Source organism: Taudactylus pleione, unplaced genomic scaffold, assembly GCF_031769625.1.
Source record: "Taudactylus pleione unplaced genomic scaffold, aTauple2 ptg000051l, whole genome shotgun sequence".
Lineage (NCBI taxonomy): Eukaryota > Metazoa > Chordata > Amphibia > Anura > Myobatrachidae > Taudactylus > Taudactylus pleione.
The window spans coordinates 7,150,880-7,171,992 of NW_028284453.1; the positions used below are offsets into that span (position 1 = coordinate 7,150,880).

Sequence of the window (21,113 nt, forward strand, 5' to 3'; positions counted from 1 at the left end):
TGTTTTAGATATGTGGCCTGGGCCATGTTGCTGTTAATTTTCCAATTACCTCTGAACCTATGCAATATGATATTGCTCATGTGAATCGCAGAGTATCTTTCTTTACTCAGCTACACTGCACTGCAGACCGGCAGGCTGAGGCAGATCATTAAATGTGTATAATTACTGTAGAAGGCAAACGAGCAGAGGCTCTGTTAGATTCTGGTAGCCTTGTTACTCTTGTAAAAGCAGAGTTGGTGACCCCCTCCAAACTTCATTGAAAAACTGTTGGTCTATCCTGTATACATGGGGTTACTCTGCATTGTGACACTGCTGAAGTGAAGATAGAGAAACACAGTGTGGTCCCACTGTAATCACTGTGGTATTGGTTCCTGCTTTGATGTATGATGCTGTATTGGGGAGAGATTTTTCCCATTTCTGGAAGATGTGGGAAACCCGATTTATTACAGAAGTAAATAACCCAGACCCGTATGTTACTGACACTTGAAAAGGGAACATTTCAGTTTCAGAAGACATACGGGTGTATGTCTTCTGAAACTGAAAAGTTCCCTTTTCAAGCTTGATTGGTAAGCCAGTTTACTGTATGCCTTATCTGGAAGGGAGCAAATATATTTTTGCCTCAGAACAACTTAGAGAAACTACTCTGGAAAAGGGAAAAGTGAGCAAGGTTAAATATAAGGTGTACTGGCCTGGGAAAAGAAAGCCAGAACACATCTCTCATGTACTGTACCCCGGTTCCTCTGGTAAACTCTGTATCTTCCCTAAGTAACAATAGCCAAAACCCTCTCAACCAGTCAACAGTATGAGGCTAAAGAATTTATTGTAAGAAATAGAGATTTTGTTTTCTGAAATACCTGGTAAAACAACAGTCATTAACATACTGTAATGACATAATCACTGAACCAGGGCTTAAGGTTAACCTAAAGCCATATAGAATATCAGCAGCCCTATGGGAGGCGGTGTTTAAAGAAATAAAAAAATAGTTGGAGTTAGATATAATTGAGAAGAGACACATAGTAAGTGGTCAAGTCCCATTGTACTCATTCCGAAACCCAACGGGAGCTTATGCTTCTGCAAAAGCCGGGTACACACTGGACCAGTGGTCTCCAACCTTAACTGGGGTGGGAGCTACTTCCGAAAAATTAGATGTCTGGAAGAGTCAGATTTTATTTTTGAAAACTAAAAGCTGGCTAATAACCAAAATTTTCACAGAACAACAATGCATGTATTAATACAGTGAGAAATATCACTGTATTAATAAATGCATTGTTGTTTTTCTATGAAAAATTTGGTTATTAGCCAGTTTTTAGTATTCAAAAATAAAGTGTGGAGAGCTGGCAGCGGGGAGCAGGGGGCTGCTGGATGGATTGTGCAGGCAGAACAGTGGATTCACAGGCCCCACACCCCCTTTCAAAGTGCTCTGTCACTTCTACTGTGCAGCCGTGGGGGGTAGGAGCGGGCACCCGGGCCTGTGACAACAAGGGTTTTGCAGTATTCTCCCCAGATTTTTTTTCCAGCTGGGTGGGGGCCTTCGCAATTATGTGCGTGCTGGGAAAAGGGGTATCTCCCTTACCATTCTGACAGGTCTCAGGCTGATCCCCCACTGGCTCTCAGTCAAAAGTGCCCATTATGCAGTGCCCACTGTAGTTATCCCCATATGCAGTGCCCCCTGTACTTGTGCCCTTTGTACAGTGCCCCCTGTAGTTTTGCTTTGCCCTTATGCACTGTCTCCAGGCTGAAATAGTGCCCCTGTGCAGTGCCCCCAGGCTGAAGTAGTGTCCTGATGCAATGCCTCCAGACTGATCCCTTATACAGTTCCCCCAGGCTGGTCCCTTATGTAGTGCCCCCAGGCTTAAATAGTGCCCCTTATGCAGTGCCCCCAGACTGGTCCCAGCCCCAGTCCAGAACTTACCTGAACATGCTAGGCGCTCCCACTCCCGCTGCCTCGCTCTGACTGGATCTAACTAGATCCAGCAGGCGCCCAGGGCAAGCTCCTCACATCGCGCAGTGCATCGCTGGGAGCGCTTGCCTCTGAAGCGATCGGAGGCTTCTTTAGCTTCCGGTCACTTCAGTGGCCAGCGTTCCACAGCAGGGGTCGGAGGCGAGGATGACCGGAATGCGGCGGGGAAATGTGCTGGGAGGTAGGCTGTTTCTGCCGGGCGACTGGAGCCACCGTCCTTACTGCTGCGAGCTACGGGTTGGCGACCGCTGCACTAGACGATATCCGGCGAATCAGACGACATATCACCCACATCGACGAGTGTGAACCCACTATGTCGCTAACGATGTGCAGGTCCGATGGGCGTTATCGGCAGCGGGGGCCATGCTGCCGGATGCAGGATGGCCCCTGCTGTCGCGCCATTGCTCCCTGCATTGGCAAGTGTGTAAGCACTTGTCGATGCTGGGACCCACCACACACAACATCGGCTGGGTACACATCGCTAAGTGTGTACCCAGCATTAGGTTGATGCCTGCCCAGAGCCTCGTGTGGATTAACTAATTCAGGGTCTGGGAACAGCACAGAACTTAACCACTTTAGACTTAACCAAAGCCAAAGGGTACTGGCACATGCCATTGACAGTGCAAAAGAAAACAGCACTAGTGGGGCTGATCCAATACTAGATGTTGCCATTTGGGTTACATGGGGCACCCATCACCTTTTAGAGGATGATGGATAAAATTCTAAAGCCCCATAGACAGTATGCTGCTGCTTATCTCAATTATGTAATCATCTATTGGCATGATTGGCAGTATCACTTACACAGGGTACAAGCAGTGTTGGACTGTGAGGCAGGATTGACAGCCAATTCAAAAAAGTGTTGCTTAGGGATGGAATAGGTGAAGTGTCTTGGATAAACCAAAGGCAGTGGTTTGATAAAGCCCCAACTTGATAAAAGCAATACAAAATTGGCCATAATCCCTAAATAAGAAGCAGGTGAGAACCTTCTTAAGAATCACATGATATTATAAATGATTTATACCTCATTTTACCACCATTGCTGTTCCTTTGACTGACCTTACCATTTGTAAACAGCTAGTTATAATTATGTGGAATCCTGAGGCAGGAAAGGTTTATCGGGCATTAAAAGTAGTGTTGTGTACCCTAACAGTTTTGAGGACACCTGACTTTAAAACTGCTTTGTCCCATGTCTTTTGTTTGGAGACTACAGGTGTTTTGCCCCACAGGTCAAAACAGGATGTGGGGATATGTAATTAAGGCATTGGGTAAGTTATTGAGGTATCTATGTCCCAGGTTCTTAACTTTTGTGTGGTAATCACCAGGTAATGAACAACTACCTGTGAGAGGCTGATAAAAGGTGTGTCAGTTTCTCCAGTTAGTCTCTCACTGGAGGACTGCTGAGAGACACTGGTTTTGTTTGATGTAAGTGCTGAGCTAAATGCTGTTTTGTTTGTGAGTTAGACATTAGGTCCCTCTACCTGGAGAGAGGGAACTTTATGTTAGTTAGAGACAGACAGGATGGGATTTATTTTTATGTTTTACTTATTTCATGCTGCCAAATAAAACTAGTTGCGAATACTTTTACCGAGGCACTGGACTGGTGTGCTACTGATTGGCTGCTGCATGAGAAGTGCTGCCGTGTACCCCCAGGAGTCGACACCCCTAACCCGCTCTTGCAAAAAAAAAATAATATATATATATATATATATGTATATATATATATATATATATATCATTCTTAGATTTTTAAGATTTGTCCTGGATATCTTTGTTTCTGTTTAAAGAATTATCACGTTCCTATCTTAGTTTTACTGGCAAGTTGATGCTCAAAAATCCAGAACTTAATGGCGTCTTCCATGTTTCTCTGTTCCAGGTCATCACTGAAGATCGCTGACCAGCATGTCCTGCTGATCTGCCTTATACAACTTCTCTCTAGGAACAGGCAGATGTTCCATGGGGGCTGATGGCACTGACCAGAAGATCAGAATGCTGAACATACAGAACGCAGCTTGGGGCAGCCGTCAGGACTGGTACCAGGATAACCTAGTGACTGGACAGCCCAATCCAGGTATGGAGAACATTGGTCACACTCATATATATTATTGAAGTAATGTTCTTCATAGTTTCAGATGGTGACATAAGCCCAATATGATAGCCCCCATGTGACATTCATGAATGTTAAGAGCATACTTACCTACTCTCCCGGAAAGTGTTATGGGAGACTCCTGACTTTTCGGGTAGTCCCCTACACCACTGGAAGAGTGAGTGGATCTCCTGCATGCCGTTCACTCCCTAGTGAAGTGGGCAGGGGTTGGGTACGGGATCCTGGTGGTCAGAATACAGACATTTACATCACGACAGACAGAATCCCGACAGAAGTTTGCAAGTATCCTAACCCCTAACCCTCCCCCTAACCCACCTTTCCCGCAGCCTAACTCTAACCCTCCCCCTAACCCACCTTTTCTATAGCCTAACCCTCCCCTCCCCCTCTCCTCAGCCTAACCCTAAACCCTTCCCCTAGTGCTTAACCCTAAACCTAACCCTTCCCCTTACCCTAACTCTTACAGTCAGGATGTCAACGGTCATAATTCTGGAGCCAGGATTCTGACTGCTGTTGGGACTCCCGCTCAGGGATTCTAAACACCAGCCTCCCGACTGCCGGGATGCTGAATACCTCCCGTGGGCAGGATGGGGAGATATTACCGGGAATTGCGGCCTAAAATGACACAGGGCGCCTGACTCAGAGTTGCTTACAAGTCCTGCTGCATCTGCATTTCAACATTTTGAGCAAACTGTGCGTGTACTGTGGGCGACATGCGCATCTTTGAGAGGATACAAGTGATTCTGAGTCGTACACATCTCAGTCTTTTCTACTGATGGCCGAATGTCGTGGGCGTGTCGTTACTAGTGGTGATGGCTGGTGGTTGCATAGATGCACGTGACTCAGAATAAGGGCGTATAGAGGTATTGGACTAAAGGGCACTGTAGGTGTCCAGGATTATGACCACATGATGGAATCATGCTCAGAGTGGTTATCAGTGGGAAGGAGATCTTAAGACAGGAAGTGAATGTGAGAAGGTAGGAAACAAAGGAATTGAGGATGACACTCAGGCAGTGCGTACGGGTGTTGTCAATGGTAAGAGAGAGGTGGGGAGGAGAGCTTGAGCATTTGTGGTAAGAAGATGTTTTCCGTTTAGGGCATCTGGAGTTTGAGAAAGTGCTGGGACATTCATGTTGAGATCACAAATAGGCATGGAGGTGGCTACTGGAGGCCAAAAGAGCTAATTATTTAGTTCACCAAAAGAGAAGGTTTACAATGAGACGAGAGCTGAGGAAAGACAACTGATGTATAGCAATGGGTAGCGGTAGAGGAGTGGAGCAGGAGTCGGAGGTAGACATAGAGAAGGAGTGACTAGAAAGGTAGGGGGTGAACCAGGAAGGCAGCATGAAGGCCAAGTGATTGTAGGGTAGTTTGGAAGCTGCAGAGTGGTCCCTAGGTATGAGCAAGTAGAAGTGACCCTTGGATTTGGCAGATATGCGTCTTAGATATATATCAATAAGAGGTTGATGGGTAGGGTTTATTGGTGTGTTTCTACTGACTGGATGGCATATTATCAGCTTGGTTTTGGAATGATTCAGTCTGCGGTGGTGAGAGCACATCCATAATGTAATGGCAGAAAGACATTCAGTAATGTGGAATAATAGACCTGGTGAGAGAACTCTAGAGTAAATATTTGGATATCACAGGGGTGATCCTAAAATCTTAAGGAGCTTATTTATTTTCAAGGAACATCATGATCATGCAAACATGGACTCCCTGAGTGAGTCTATGGTCACTCACAATTGCCGCAGCAACTGAGACACTGGAGCCATGTTGCCTGAGTACTGGATAGCAGACAGAGCCGGAAACACGGCTTCAAAATGGAACAGCCACAGCTGCCCCAGATTGGCTGCCAGTCCACGAGCTGTGATTGGCTCGTGGCCGGTGCCATATTCTAAATGCCATGGCTGTCTCTTCATGACTGTCATTATATGGCTGCTGGTCCATGACTCCAACCAGCCGGCGCCAATCCACCGCTGCCTGTGCGACCTGATTCCCAATGCTGGCAGGCGGGTTCTAGGATGCCATTCCTGATTACATCAGTTTTTAAAAGAGCATCAGGAACGGCGTTCTGGTCCTTTCCACCTGAAATATCGCCCTGGTTATTTGCAGCCACTCAGTAAGAAAAAAAAATGTAAACAAATTTATACAGTCTCCCAACAACACTAAACTACTCATAGCCGCACATCAGTGGTGGTGTGCTGGATTATGCCTATAAACCCCCTATTTGTAAGACTATTAAGATATACTAGAGATGAGCGGGTCCGGTTCTCCGAGAACTGGAACCACCCGAACATTGCAATTCCGAGTCGGATTCAAGACCGGCTCGGGTTTTCCTGTCTGACTCGGATCTCAAAATTAGGCAAAACGTCATCCTCCCGCTGTCGGATTCTTGCCATTTTCACTCCAGGTGTTTATGATGAACTGAACAGACGAGTTGCTGTCACTGTCTGTGTAAGTGTGTCCAACTTGTCCTGTCGGGGTCTGGGACTGAAGGCTGCTGCTGTGTTGTCCATAAAGGGACTAGGGCTGCAGTATATAAAGGGGGGCTTCAGTGGGTGCTGCAGCTGCTATGTCACTTGTTTTGGTAATCAAGGGGCTGCTGCTTTGTTATACATAAGGGCTGCTGCTGTGTTGTTGTCCTGTCCATCAAGGGGCTAGGGCTGCAGTCCGTAAAGGGGTGCTTTGTTGTCCAGGGGGGTGCTCTGTCAATCAGGGGTGCTCTTCCCCAGTGTAAAAAAAAATGTAAGTGCTATTTACTTATTGTATGTGTGCATTAGCAACTTAGCTGCACTATTATTGTTTAGTGACACTGCCGGCCAGACCGCAGTTTATTGTCCACGTATTTGTGACTCTGTAGGTGGTCTGTCCGCACTCGGCAAGGGTGCTTTGTTGTCCATAAAAAAGTGGTGCTGTCTGTGCTGTTCATTAAGGGGCTGCTGCCTCATTCAGGAGTGCTCTTCCCCAGTGTAAAAAAAAATAAAAGTGAAATAAAATTAATATTATCAATCCACAAAAAAATAAATAAAAAGTCTTGGTCCCATTATCACAAGCAAGTTTTGGTCCCATTATCCCTAACAACCTCCTTGAGTACAAAGTAAATGTCTGTTTACAGTATGTTCTAGCAGCACCTCCACAAGCAAGGCCACCTCATTTCTATTAGATGTATAAAAATTAAAAAACCTCCTCCAGATCAAAGATGTCTTTTAGAAACTGAAGAACTTTATACTAGATTGATCTTCCCTCATCATTTTTTAAAGAATCAAAGCATTAAATTAAATGAATTAAAAACTAACCAATCCTTCCGTCCTTTCCCGGACTTCCAACTCCGTCGGGCCTCTTACCTAGTTAAGGAAAACATTCTTGGTTTTTAAACTTCCTAGGGGTCATATAGTTTATTAAACTGCCATCCTGTCTGACACTGCAATGCCACTCTGTGCCATGTTGGAAGCTGAACTGCCACATGTTAGTGTCGCCCACTGCTGTCACTTAGCTTAGTCAGCCAGCTAGCTGGATGCAACCTTTAGGCCTAAACTAGATTAAATCAATATTGTGAGCTGTGAGGTGGTCAAAATTGACTGGAAATTACTGGAAATAAATGTTATTGAGGTTAATAATACTGTAGGAACAAAACAGACCAAATTATGTGATTTTAGCTGTTTTTTTATTTTTTTAGAAAAAAAACAGATCCAAAACTAAAACACGCAAGGGGCGGTTTTGGAAAAACCAAATCCAGATCCAAAACACAAGGTAGATACAGATCCAAATCCAAAACATGGGGGTCGGTGCACATCCCTAAGATATACATAGATTGTGATACTATTAACCAGTTAAACAGAATCAAAGTAATAAAAAAAGTTTGTATATAGATGATAATATTTCATATCTAATTAATTCCATATAAGAACCAAGCTTGCCCTCCGACCACATGTAGGAAAAGATGCACTGAAAAAAAGCATGTATATTTTGCGCCCAGTTGTGGTATAATAGATCAACAGTGACTAGAACGACAGTCAATAGGTCGACACCAGATGGTCGACAGTCAATAGATCGACATAATCAAAAGGTTGATAGGGTCAAAGGGTTGACTGACAAATGGTCGACAGTGCATAAGGTTGACAGGGTTAAAAGGTTGACAGTCTCAAATGGTCAACACACACACACTAAAAAAAGGTATTATGGTTATTTTGTAATATAATCCTAATCCTAACCCTAATCTTCCCCCTTGTGCCTAACCCTAATCCTCCCCCTAGTACCTAAACCTTACCTAATCCTCCCCCTAGTGCCTAAACCTTACCTAACCCTCCCCCAGTGCCTAAACCTTACCTTACCCGCCCCCTAGTGCTTAATCCTAACTGTCCCAACTGGCAGTCTAAACATAACCGTCCCCCAAGTACCTAACCCTCGCCCTAACCTTAAAAATGTTGAAAAACCATGTAAAAATGTGTCAACATTTTTTTGTGTAGACCATTCGAACCTGTCGACTGTTTAAGTTTTAACCCTGTCGACTTTATGTACTGTCGACCTTTTGTTCCTGTCAACCTTTTGACCATGTCTATCTCTTGCCTGTCGACCATCTGGTGTTGACCTATTGACTGTCGATCTATTGACTATCGATCTTTCATCCGAATACCTTGCGCCCAGTGCAAAAGACAGTAACTTCTGCACCAGACGTGCATCAGATGTTCAAATATGTATACTTGCGCTGCATAATAGCGTAGAGATGGAATGTCGACATCAGAATGATAACATGGAGAGTTGGAATGTCGACACGGGTGTAATGTTGACATACGATATAGCAGGCGAAAGCCGTATAGGCTTGAGAATAGATAAGAGTCCTGGGTTTTTTGCTGATTGGCTGTCTTGACAGCCTTGTTACTAGATAGATTAGCTGAGTTATTGGTCAGGTGGTTGGTTATCTGACCAATGGAGTGAATTGTGGGTGTGTTTGAGAATGATGTATAAAAGAGGTGGTTGTGCATGTGATCAGCCTCTTTGTCATTTCCGGAAAAAACTTTGCTGCTGGTGTTTTGTTGTGCTAACTTTTTATTCCTTGATTCAGGGAAGGCGCAGCATGGCGGGAGAACACTGCATCTCAGTGGCTTTATTGTGGCGCAAGAGAGCGTAGTGAGGGCGCTGGACCTCGATGTATATGGCGAGTTTGTCCTTCTCTGTGCGAGGGGACCCGAGCGCTTTTGTACGGAAGCGCGCAGACTATGCCCAGGAGGGAGGCGAGTCCTTCGCAGGGGAAGTAGTCTGGAACCCGACGGTCTAAATGCCGAACGCCAGCTTCCAGACTGCTTTATCCCGACTAGGGACAAATGACAGACGTCTAAATGTAGACACCTGTAATTTGCCCGACGTCTGGAGACCGGCGCCCGGCATCCCGATCGAGCAGATGCCAGGGCGCTGCAGCGGACAGCTGCAGGGGAGGAGGTTAGGTTTAGGGCTCCCGGGAGGGACTTAGTGTTAGGCACCCCCCCGGGAGGTTAGGGTTAGGCTAGGGGGAGGGAGGGTTAGGGTTAGGCACCCCCGGGGGGAGGTTAGGGTTAGGCACCCCCCCGGGGGACTTAGGGTTAGGCAGCGGGGAAGGGGGGGTTAGGTTTAGGCACTTAGAAGGGGGGTTAGGGTTAGGCACAGGGGGGAGGTTAGGGTTAGGCACCCCTAAGGAGGGTTAGAGGGGTTAGGTTAGTTGATACTTACCCTTAGGACGATCAGGATTTCCAGCGCTGTCGGGTAGCCGCTGTCGGGAATTGAACCGCTGGCCATGCGCCCGCCGGTAATACATATCACACTCCTTCGCAGCATAAGTGCGTCTTTAGGGGGAGCGTTTCAGTCGTTCCCCATGTATGTCTCCAACTTGAAAGCTAGAACTGAGTATGCAGCGTCTCCTGGCCACCTCGGTTAGGTGAATTAATTAATTGGTAAATAAAAGCTGTGACCTTTTAGCCAAGCTGTAATGGTGTCCGTCTCTTTATAAGTTAAATGTTAAGTTAACTAAGGATGTTTAAGGTATTAATCAGCAATAAACCAATGGAGGTCTTATGTCGACATACACCATGTTGACATGGTCATAATGTTTACATTGTGCATGTAGACCGTCAATATGTGCATGTAGACCGCCATAACGTTTTTCTACTGTGATATCCCTAACCCTACCCTAACCCTAAATCTGTCATGTCGACTTTCTGACTCTAGACATTTTGACCACATGCCATAGAGTTGTGGTGTTACAGTTTTAGTGGCAAATGATAAAGTCGCCCTATTCTATTTGTACACAATATAAGAATGTATTGAAGTGTCATATACACAAGAGAGAATAGTGTCGCCAGTCATTAATAAAAAAAACAAAAATCCTGGTGCTAAAAAGTTCACTCACACACAAAACAATGCTCTGTTCTGTAGTTCCTGCTGCTGACAACAGTAGAGGGCTGCTAGACCTCAAACAAAAGGACATAAAACAAGGTAGTGTATTCCTAGGAAGACAGAAACTTGACAGTCATTTATACATAAAACAAATAAAACAACTGAGGCATTCTCATCCCAGCCTGGTCAAAGTAATGGATCATTATGGTAGACTCTAAGAATACAAAATTAATTTTAAAGTCTAAATGGTCTTTTCATGAAGCAGGGAAAAGCCCTGTTTTGTGGTAAACAGGGCTTTTCTCTGCTTGGTGCTATTCACAGAGCGGGTTACCATGGAGAAGTTCATTACTTCTCCAGCGGCACCCTCACTCCATGGCAGAACCGCATGACTCTACTGTAGTATGGTGAGTGCGATTCATTAAAGGACGGAAAGCTCTGCTTTCTGTGTGTTCAGATTTGCCACCTCAGGATGGGTGCAGGGAGTTCGGTGCAGGCACACCCTGCACCCATATTTTTAATACTTACCTCTCCAAAGTCCCACATCGACGGTAACAGTGCTGCACAAATCGCCGGGAAAATGCGCAGTAGGGAAGTCGTGGGGATAATGGCTGCAGCACCATTTTCCCGGTGACCAGCGCATGTGCAGTAGACTCTGGGCAGTAGTCTACAGCTGCGCTCAGTGCGCTGCCGGCAGCGGGGGAGAGAGGAGGGGGCCCCGGACTGGGGATGCATACGGGCCCCCTCCTCTCTTAATTTGCCCCTGGACCTGGCTGCCGATTACTGCAGCTGAAGACAGTATTGCAGGTGACTTGGATATCGGATCACTTTGCCGGAAGGGTAAGTATACATGAATTGCTACCTAGCTAAGCTATATATTGCATCGCACTGATGCGATATATACTGAAAGTAGCAATTCATTTACGCAAATCTACATTAATAGACCCCAGAAGCTCTTCTATATTTCCTCTCCCCTCAAGAAAGGGCATAACATTACCTCTCAAATTTTATGTTCGCTGGCAGCGAACGTGATTAGAATACCAGGGAGTCTACATTACAAGTCCCTGTATCAGGAGAATTACCCCAGTCTTTTTGCCACAATCAAATCTGACTTGCTTTAGTGCTCCCTTATTATCTTGTGGCTGGACAGGGTCGTTGGCATTAAAATTAATGTCCTCTCTCATCTCCTTTATTTTTTCAAACCCTCCCTGCATGTGTCCCACTCTCTGACTTTCTCTTGGTCTTACCTGACCCTGGCTCAGATCTAGGGGTAAATTTACTAAAGTGAGAGTTTTTAGAAGTGGAGATGTTGCCCATAGCAACTAATCAGATTCTAGCTATTATCTTCTAGAAGGTGCTAGTTAAATGTTAAGTAGAATCTGATTGGTTGCTATGGGCAACATCTCCACGTCTAAAATCTCTCACTTTAGTAAATTTGAACACTAGTGTACGTTTTGATGGTATCATCATAGTATCATAGTATCCTTTGATGACCTCCATACCAAATACTTAGATCTTAACCTAATATTCTTTGAATAACTGCAACTATGACATCTTGGGGCTGATTCTAAGTTGGCTGTATCTGCGGACGCTTTCTTGTCTGGCTGCAACTGCCTGCTTACTGCATTATTCTAATGCGAGACTCCATCCATGTAATGTATACTAAAAATATGTGCGACTGCATAGTGCGTTCATTATTTATCAGTTCACACCTACCCAGAGATCACAGAGGAACTCCACTTCTTCTTAACATGAAATAAGCACATGCACAAAGTGGTTTAACCTGGAAAGGATCCAGTGAAACCCAGCCGTATATAGCGAACACCAACCCAAGTGTTAAAAAGCTTTTCACCGCTTAATGACTTGTCTGATGCCGCTGTTCCCATAGAGGTCTATGAATTGAAGACACCTGTAACTAATTTAATGCAATAAAAAAACTCTGATTTCTCCATTGTTAACTGTGTGATGAACTGAATGAAGATACCGAAATGAGCAGCTTTGTTAAATTAAGCAGCGACCGCTGTCCCTATAGCGGGTTGGGCGGACACAGTTGGTATGCCAAAATACAGGGACCGCAAGAGGAATGCATGGAGCTAAATAGGAGGAAATGGTGATAACCCCTTTCTCCAGTATAATAGCCCTAGAACGAGGTTATCACGCTGGGAAAAAAAGGGGCGTGGCCTTGTGGGTAGGGGTGTGGCCTTACGACCCAAAACCCCCCATTTTAGTCACATCGGAGGCCCCGGGGACCAGTCTGTTTGCAGTAGCGGCTCCCTCAATGTGTCATTAGCCGAGTGTTGCACGTAATGCTACATTACAGCACCCGGATCCTGTCACTGAGGAGGAGTCGGAACTTTGGTGTCATCCCAAGGAGGGTGACACCGGGGTGCAGCCCGCACCCTCCTTGTGACGCCACTGATCACGGATATTGTATTGTAAAAAAGCTGAATTTATTAAACACAGCCACAAACATTAGGTCAGGAGTACAATGGACAGTAAATACCATGTGCGGATGCTGTTATACTTGCACATGGATACCTGTTAAGGAATTTTCAAATAAAGGGGAACTTTCCTACAGAACTTTAATAAAATAACTAAAATATAGACAATGTGGAAGGAAAGAAAGACTGGGAGGTGAGGATGTAAAAGGGGACCTCATCTGTTATAGTACTGGATTTGCAAACTTTTTTTTATACAAGATTAAGAAAATAATAAACCATAACCACTCAGTGAAGGATCTATATAAGTCAGTGTATTTTGTTTTTTTATTTGTGCTGAGTCAGTTTAGGGTCGGTCTGGTAGTCACTGACCAAGCTGTGTTATCGCTATGAGTGTCACAGTTTATATCGCTGTGGTGCTGAGCTGTGGTGGAGGCAGGAAGCATACCATAGTCTTAGCTAGTCTTAGTTGTTTGCAGATCTGCACACGTATTGCTTTTTGCACGGGGCCTGAACTCTTTGTCTATCTAAGAACTCGCTTTTTAATTATTATTATTTTTAAATAAATTAACATGTGTTTTAGGGTTTGTTTCCTCTTCATAGAATTAGTTTCATTTAGGCAAAACACTTGTGCAGTTGTTTACATGTTCTGCAAAAAGACCAGGCCAGCTGAAACTTGTGGTGTTAAAAAATATTGTTCAGAAAACACTGAAAGCATTTTTTTTTTTCTATATTTTTAAATCATAGGTTAAATGTCTACAATTTAGCACCACGAGTAATAACGACTTCTACAAAGAATATATTCTTGAAATTCTAAAATGTCCATCCATAAAATGTATCGTTTTTACCACAATAAGGGCACCTGTTACTGACTCGCAGAATAGGCAGCCATTTTGTAGATTGAAGCAACATCCAAGAGAACGAAGCCTTTTCACTAAAACAAGTGAGGGTGCCGGACCAGGCTCTGTGGCAGAGGAGCTCTGTGGGCAGCACCGTTGCTGCCCCACAGCCCTTGCTTCTGGCTAGCAGGGTATAGTAGCTGCTATCTTTCAATAACAAGGAGCGCATAGAGATTACAAATCAGTATTTAATATAAAATATATCCATATAAACATTTATTTTTTGATCAGCACATCTTTTGAATTATTATTGAATATACAAATACATTTTCAACTATGTATCTTTATATTGTGCATCATCATTTTTGATATGTGTATATGGATATATTTTATATTAAATACTGTTTTAAATTTGTAATCTCTATGCGCTCCTTGTTATTGAAAGATAGCAGCTACTATATATATATGCTTAGAGTATAACAGATTTACTCTGTAGGAGCAGCTGAAAACTACAATTAAGTTGCATAACTTCTTTTATTCTTATTAGTTGTAATACTTATGCGCCTGAATTCTATTTGTTTGTTTGTTGGCTAGCAGGGTGCCTGGAACGGCTCACTGCAGCCGGTATGGCTGCTCAGCGTCATTTGGACGCTCTAGGCAGGCACCCTGCAGTCTTTGCAGCCGCTCGGATTGTCCTCAGGATGCTCCGGGCAGTGCTGAACTTCCCGTGTCCGGCAGTACCGCACCCACTGTGTGACATCATTATGTCATGCACTTAGGAGGCTGGGACAGTGCAGGGCGCTCCAGAGCCCAGCCACTGCTGCTGATACAGGGGCTGTTTCTGAGGTGGGAGCAAAGCAAAAAAGAGCAAGTAAATTTGCACCATGGTAAATATAAAATGTGCAGAGAGATTTGGATTGGGGGTGTCACGTCTGAAACTGGAGAAAAGGACGTGGTGGGCCTCAGTTGGGGAAAGAAACGGAGACGAGGGGCCTGGATGTACGTTCTCCTCATCCACAGGTCTTGAGTGTTGGCGAGACCTGGGCAAAGGTGCGGAGTCTAACCCACAGGATGGTGTTCGCCAGTGACCCCCCCAATTGGGATATGGGCTTAGCTGCACCCCGTGAGCAGGTCGCGGTCCTTTGACCAGGTACCCAAGCCCTGCAGGGATAGAGACACTACACCCGTGGCCCAGCGAGGATATGCCTGTTAGGCACAACACAGTCCCTGAAAATACTGTATAGACAACAACTTGACACGAGGATCAAAAACGTCAATAAGGCTTTCAAAGTGGGAAGCGACTCACGGTTACTTGAGACGTCACCAGAGATAGAAGGCACACGGGTAGAGGTGGTAAATGTTGTAGCACGGATGTCCACGGGAGACGTGAGGCACACAGGTGGGGATGGTCACACTGCTGCACGGGTATTCACCAGAGACGTAAAGGCACACAGGTAAAGGTGGTAACACTGCTGCACGGGTATTCACCAGAGACGTAAAGGCACACAGGTAAAGGTATTAACACTGCTGCACGGGTATTCACCAGAGATGTTAAGGCACACAGGTAAAGGTGGTAACACTGCTGCACGGGTATTCACCAGAGATGTTTTAGGCACACAGGTAAAGGTGGTCACAGCTGCTGTACGGATGAATAGGAACCTGAACCGGGAACTCACTAAGGCACGCTAGGAGACAACCGTTGTTCAGGCAATTTCCCATAACCTGTGGGACAGTTTTATACCCAGGGGAACCCTTAGACAGGTGCACAGCATCAGCTGGAAACGAGCCAATCAGGAGGAAGAATCCAGTCACGGCGGCGCCCATGTCCGGATTTGAGATGCCGGACACCAGCCCTCCAGGAAGCCACAGCAAGCGGGGAGAATCCTCAGCTTCTCCCCCGCCGTCGCGCAGGCCGACCGACCACCCAGGATGAAAGGGGAAGCCGGCGGTGCGGTAAGCGGGCGCCGATCCCCGGCTGAGCCCTGACGGGGGTTCAAACTCAAATCTAAATTGCAGTGTAACAATAAAGCTGTCCAGCATTTTTGGGCTACATGCAACAGCAGCCAGTATTTACCCTGCATGCAAAAAATAATAAATGTATTTTCATCCCTTGCATTGCAACATGGTTTGTTGGGATCGGTATGAAATACCGCCGGACCTATGTTCAAATCCCGAGGCCAGAAGCCCGGCACCAGTGAAGATCCCGACAGCTCCAAAGGTAAGTATTAACTAACCTTACCCCCCCTAACCCTAACCCTCCTTTAGGGGTGCTTAACCCTAACCACCCTCCCTGGTGCCTAACCCTAACCCCCCTCTAAGTGCCTAAACCTAACCCCCCCCTTCCCCGCTGCCTAAACCTAAGTCTCCAGAGGGGGTGCCTAACCCTAACCTCCCCCCGGAGTGCCTAACTCTAACCCCTCCTTCCCCTAGCCTAAACCCCCGGGAGCCCTAAAACCTAACCCCCCCCCCCGCAGCTGTGCGCGTCCGGAGCCTGGCTTACCTTCGTTCGGTGTGCCGGGCGTATGTCTAATGATAGGTGTCGGGATTTCAACGCCTGTCATTAGTACCTTGCCGGGATTTGACAGTCGGGAAGCCGCCGGTCGGCATTTCGACCGTCTGCTTCCTGACTGCATCCCGGTTTGTTCCAGATACAAGTTACTTGCTTTTTTTTGTTGTACTCCCAACTCAGAATCAGCCCCATTACGTCATGCCCTAACTATTCCACACCGTGCCCAGATCCACCTGAATCATGCCCAAATGTGACCACATAACGCCCGTTAAGTCAGCACATTAGATTGCAGAAACTCAGTATGGCTGACAGGTATGTACTGTAGTGTGCATTTGGTATAGTTGCCAGCTGTCATTCACTTCCAGGAAAAATATGTCCTTGGAAATGGCCCTTTTTATATATTGACCATTCCCTATATTATGTATAATGTATCCAATTCTAACAATCTATTCTTAAGGTAGAAGCAGGAGAAATTATCAAACCTTCAAAAGAGGACAATTGCAGGTCTATAGCAACTAATCAGATCCTAGCTATCATTGTATAGAGTAGACTCTACTAGATAAATGATAGGTAGAAGCTTGATCTTTATCTCTCTCTCGAAGGTTTGATCATTCTACTCCACAGTGTAATATCATAGAAGTAATCGACAGATAGAGGCAAGGGCTAAAAAGAGGATTAATCCATGACAATAATAATCCAGTCTCATTGTACCAGAACATTACTGAACATCGCAGTAAAAGCATCACACAGTTTCCAGCGTCTCCGGAAATGATCTGACCACTCGGCCAAACTGTACAACCATCACTCTGCAGAGGAGCTGTATTGTCCATTTATGTCCACTTGGAATCATTTGTGTCTATTTGATGACATGAAACTTGTATAATGGAAAACATTACATTTTAACCATGTTTGCAAAATATATTATAAAAATGGGGATTGTAGTGTACATTTGTCTTCCCAACTTTGACCCTGTGCCACAGCCACAAACCTGCAGGCACCTGCCCAGTCGCTGAGAACATCTGGAAATTAGTCTAAAACATTGGGAACTATGAGCTATGACCTACGGAGGATTAGGATTTTATTTGACATTATTTATTACTGTTTTTGTGATCAAATGTAACTGAAGTTATGAGACATAAACAGAAACACCTACTTACTATTTCATTATGCACTAAGGGCCTGATTTTGATTTGGCCGCTTCTGTGGCTGCTTTTCCCTACACCCGCAGCATTGTTCTTACTTTCATATGCTAATGCGACAATAGACTGAAGCAGATCTGTGCGTCTGAAATGCAAGTTTATCATGCCCACTGTTCTAGCGTCCGCAGATGTAACCGTCATCATAAGTATTTGCTGTAGCACCAGCCACATGCTGGATACATGGGGTCCATCAGAAATAGGCATCTCCTTGGAGAGCAGAGGATGCTGTAATTGCGACGGAGCCCTGTAAAAGGGGAGGATCACGAGGCGGCTTGCTGGTCAGCGGCGCGAAAGCTGTGGTGACGGGCAGAGGGGCCCGTCCCTATTTTAGCATCTCAGGAGTCCTACTGGCCAGTGGGATAGCGTGGCCAGGTCAGGGGAGTGGGGCCACCAGGGGGCATTATAAGGGCAGGCAGAAGTTAATGCGGGGTGCGCAGAGGGTGGCAACTTGTATTACTGATGTGGTACTGGTTTTTCGTATGTTAAATTCCGGGGTTGTTGGTGTACTATTTGTTTTAGAAAAAAATAAAGAAATAAATAAATAAAAAGAAAAACTATAAAAAAAATAAATAAATGTTTTGCAGAAGAAGGTACAGTAATAGCTTCAAGGCCGAGATGGTGGGATAGCCGTTGTCAGCGTTTGTCACAGTCAGTATAAGGTCAGGTGAGAAGATGGTGAGCAAGGTATGTAGGGGGATTTCAGAGGGCCAGGCATACTCGCCAGTAAATAGGCTGCTTGAGACAGCTGCGACATACGGGAGGCATGCCAAGCGAAGGGGGTATGCACATGGTAGCTGGTCCCCAGGTTGAGAAAGTGGGTGCGGCTTGCTGCGGCCTTCGAGGTGGGGCCGAGCACTAAACCGTGCGAACGGAGAAGGGGGTGCGGCTTATTGCGGCTTACAAAGTTAGGCCGAACACGCCCCCCATGGGGTGGAGAGGGGGTGCGGCCTACAAGGTTTGGCCGGACACGCCCCTCGCGCACATATATACGTGCATTTTAACAAATGGTACGAAAGCCTTGCTCAACAGTACTCTCCATGCTCAGCGATCTCTGTTGTGTGTTTTAAGTGTGCTGTGGTTTAATAAAACTGTGACCGTTTGCCCAAACAAATGAATGGACTCAGTTATTGCATAGCGCAAGGAAAAAGCAGGGTTGCCGGATAGTCGGCTTCTCCTCCTTACCAGTATGCGGCCACGACACTTCTGTGATGCTCCCATCAGAAATAGCTGCTCATTGCATCTTGATACCCGGCGCCCACTTGCCGCACAGAAACACTTATTTCTAGGGATGTGCAGGCTCGGATTAGTTTGGTTTTTCCCGCCAAAAAAAATCGGGTTTCAGAAAGAGGTAAAACGTCATCTTTCATGGGCAAACATCATCATTCCCGGACAAAAGTCCATGAGACCCGATATTGGCGTGAAAAATCTGAATTTGGCGGGAAAATCCGAACTAAACCGAGCCTGCACATCCCTACTTATTTCACGCTGGATTCCGTATGCACAAGATTCGGAACGCACGTGCTCCCTGTGCAACTTCAGACCCATCACGCGGCTTATGCACAGTTGGTTAGAAAACGGGAGATGCGTCCGTTTTCACAGATGCTTCCAACTCAAAATCATGCCCAATATATTTTAGGACCTTGATGTGAGCTTGCTGAGTGGCGTCACAGATCTGGAGACGGCTTGGTGATTCCACCCGTGCATGAATAGTTAAATCCCATCCAGGTCACTAGGGGTTCTGCAGCATTATGTGGTCAGCAGCGGTGACTGTTGATTGACTGGTTTTAACACCAGAAATGACTGCAGCTTGTAGCATCTTGTGTTGGTGAGTAACTTGCGCCCAGAGTAATTTGTGTCCGACATGACACTAGTGTTCGAGGCACTGTACGCCCCGCAGCCTTTGATAACTATAGTAACATGTACTGCATCCAGCGGCTACTAAGGCCTGTGGGCTTGTGTTTCAGATTCCCAGGTCTGCTGTCGCCAGGGCTGGTCGCTTGGGGTTAAGGCAACCTGTTCCCTTCAAGCCCCTCAGCTTGAATTTTCCTGCTGGTGTCTCTTGCTAAGCCCAGGGGTCTTAAGAGTGCTTTGAGTCTGACATGAGAGGTGACTTATGTATTTTGTGTACAAGATGATTACTTATTCGTTGATAGTGTTATGTTACATTTAATCTTGTTTATTTTAGTGAATATGTACTTTGCGCATTAAACAGATATTTCAAAATCATTGTTATGGAGCATACACACGGTCAGATTTGTCAGACTTGTCAGATTTGTCAGATGAACGATTGAATGATTTGAACGATTTTACCAAAGTTTTGAACGATTTGAACGATTTTTGACTGCATTAAAATGAATGGAATCGTCCAAGTCTGACTGCAAACACATCAGATGTCAGATATCGTTATCTGACAAACGGGAATGCGCATCGTTGATCGTCCATCGTTCAGGTATGTCAGATATGTCAGATTTTCCTTCGGATATGAACGACTGAACGATTTTTAAATCGTTATCGTTCATATCTGAAGGAAAAATCTGACCGTGTGTATGCACCATAAATTTTATATTGCCTCACCTAGGGGCCTTTTCATCAACACTAAATGGCCCGGTAACCATGCTGAAATGCTAGTTTCCGAATATTTTAGCTACCGGGCCATTCATCATCAGGGGTCCGAAAAGGACCCCTGATATTCATCAAACTTTTGTTTGCTTCCAAGAACATTAGCTCCATCTTCAGACGGCACTTGCTCTTGGATCCCTGCTCCCAGGGCTGGCTCCAGGGGCCTGAGCACCCTGTGCTGGCCCGGTACACTGCGCAAATTGGGGGCGTGGCCTCATTACCATAGGCCATGCCCCCTACGTGACGTTAGTTGGAGGCTTGCCCGCATGGCACGCCTCCAATAAATGTCAGGCTGGGGGTAAAGCCCATCCCTCCGTCACTGGCTGGGGGTAAAGCCCAGCCCTCTCACGTCTGTGAATGGATGCCGCACGCATGCTCGCTGCATCCATTCACACTCCAGGGGTCTGGCACCGCTGCACAGCTGCGGCGGTGGGGGTCCCCGACCTCCCGCTTTCACCACCCGCGGGCCACTTAGACAGTACTGTCCCGCTGAAATCGGGATGTTGGGGAGGGGTGCGCCCTCTATGGGTGGCGCCCCTGTTCGACCGCACTGGTTGAACACCCCAGAGCCGGCCCTGCCTCCTCCTTCCGGGAATGCGAAGAGGGATCCGAGCGTCACCTCCTCACTACCTTCCCAGCGGCTGTGCACATGCGTGACCTCGGGTCATGCATGCGTAGCGGGAAGACGGGGAGGAGGTAAGTGTAGCTGCAATACTAACCGAAGGGACAGCTGCTTTTCAGAGCAGCTGTCCCCGCGCCGGGATTGCTCCGGTGTAAAGTTTCCCCCGCTGCGTGTTTGATACTTAAGTATCTCTTACAGCGAGTTCAATACTTCATCATCGGAGGCCCTACGGACCCCTAGTCACCTTGCTGACAAAAGAATAATACACCCATCACTACTTGGATTAAACATTATTTTTTGGTAGTGCCATACAAGTACTCTACCACTTTTTAAGATAAGTTGAACACTGCCATGCTGTACCCTGTACAATATTTCTTCTTACCTAGGCTTTCGTACACAATTGTACAGAATATAATGAGGGTACTCCCCATTTACGAGAGTTATTTTATTCAGAAGTTGGTAA

The 21,113-nt window shown here is 45.9% G+C and overlaps 1 protein-coding gene across 1 annotated transcript in view; it reads left to right on the forward strand.

Annotated features, from left to right (window-relative positions):
• The window catches only part of LOC148535501 (paired box protein Pax-6-like), an 83,263-nt gene that overhangs the window by 35,522 nt on the left and 26,628 nt on the right, over positions 1 to 21,113 (forward strand). Inside the window, exon 2 of the mRNA XM_088462657.1 lies at positions 3,834 to 4,028. Coding sequence (XP_088318783.1) covers positions 3,914 to 4,028 — 115 coding nt within the window. The 5' untranslated portion in view covers positions 3,834 to 3,913. The remainder of the gene's footprint in view (positions 1 to 3,833; positions 4,029 to 21,113) is intronic.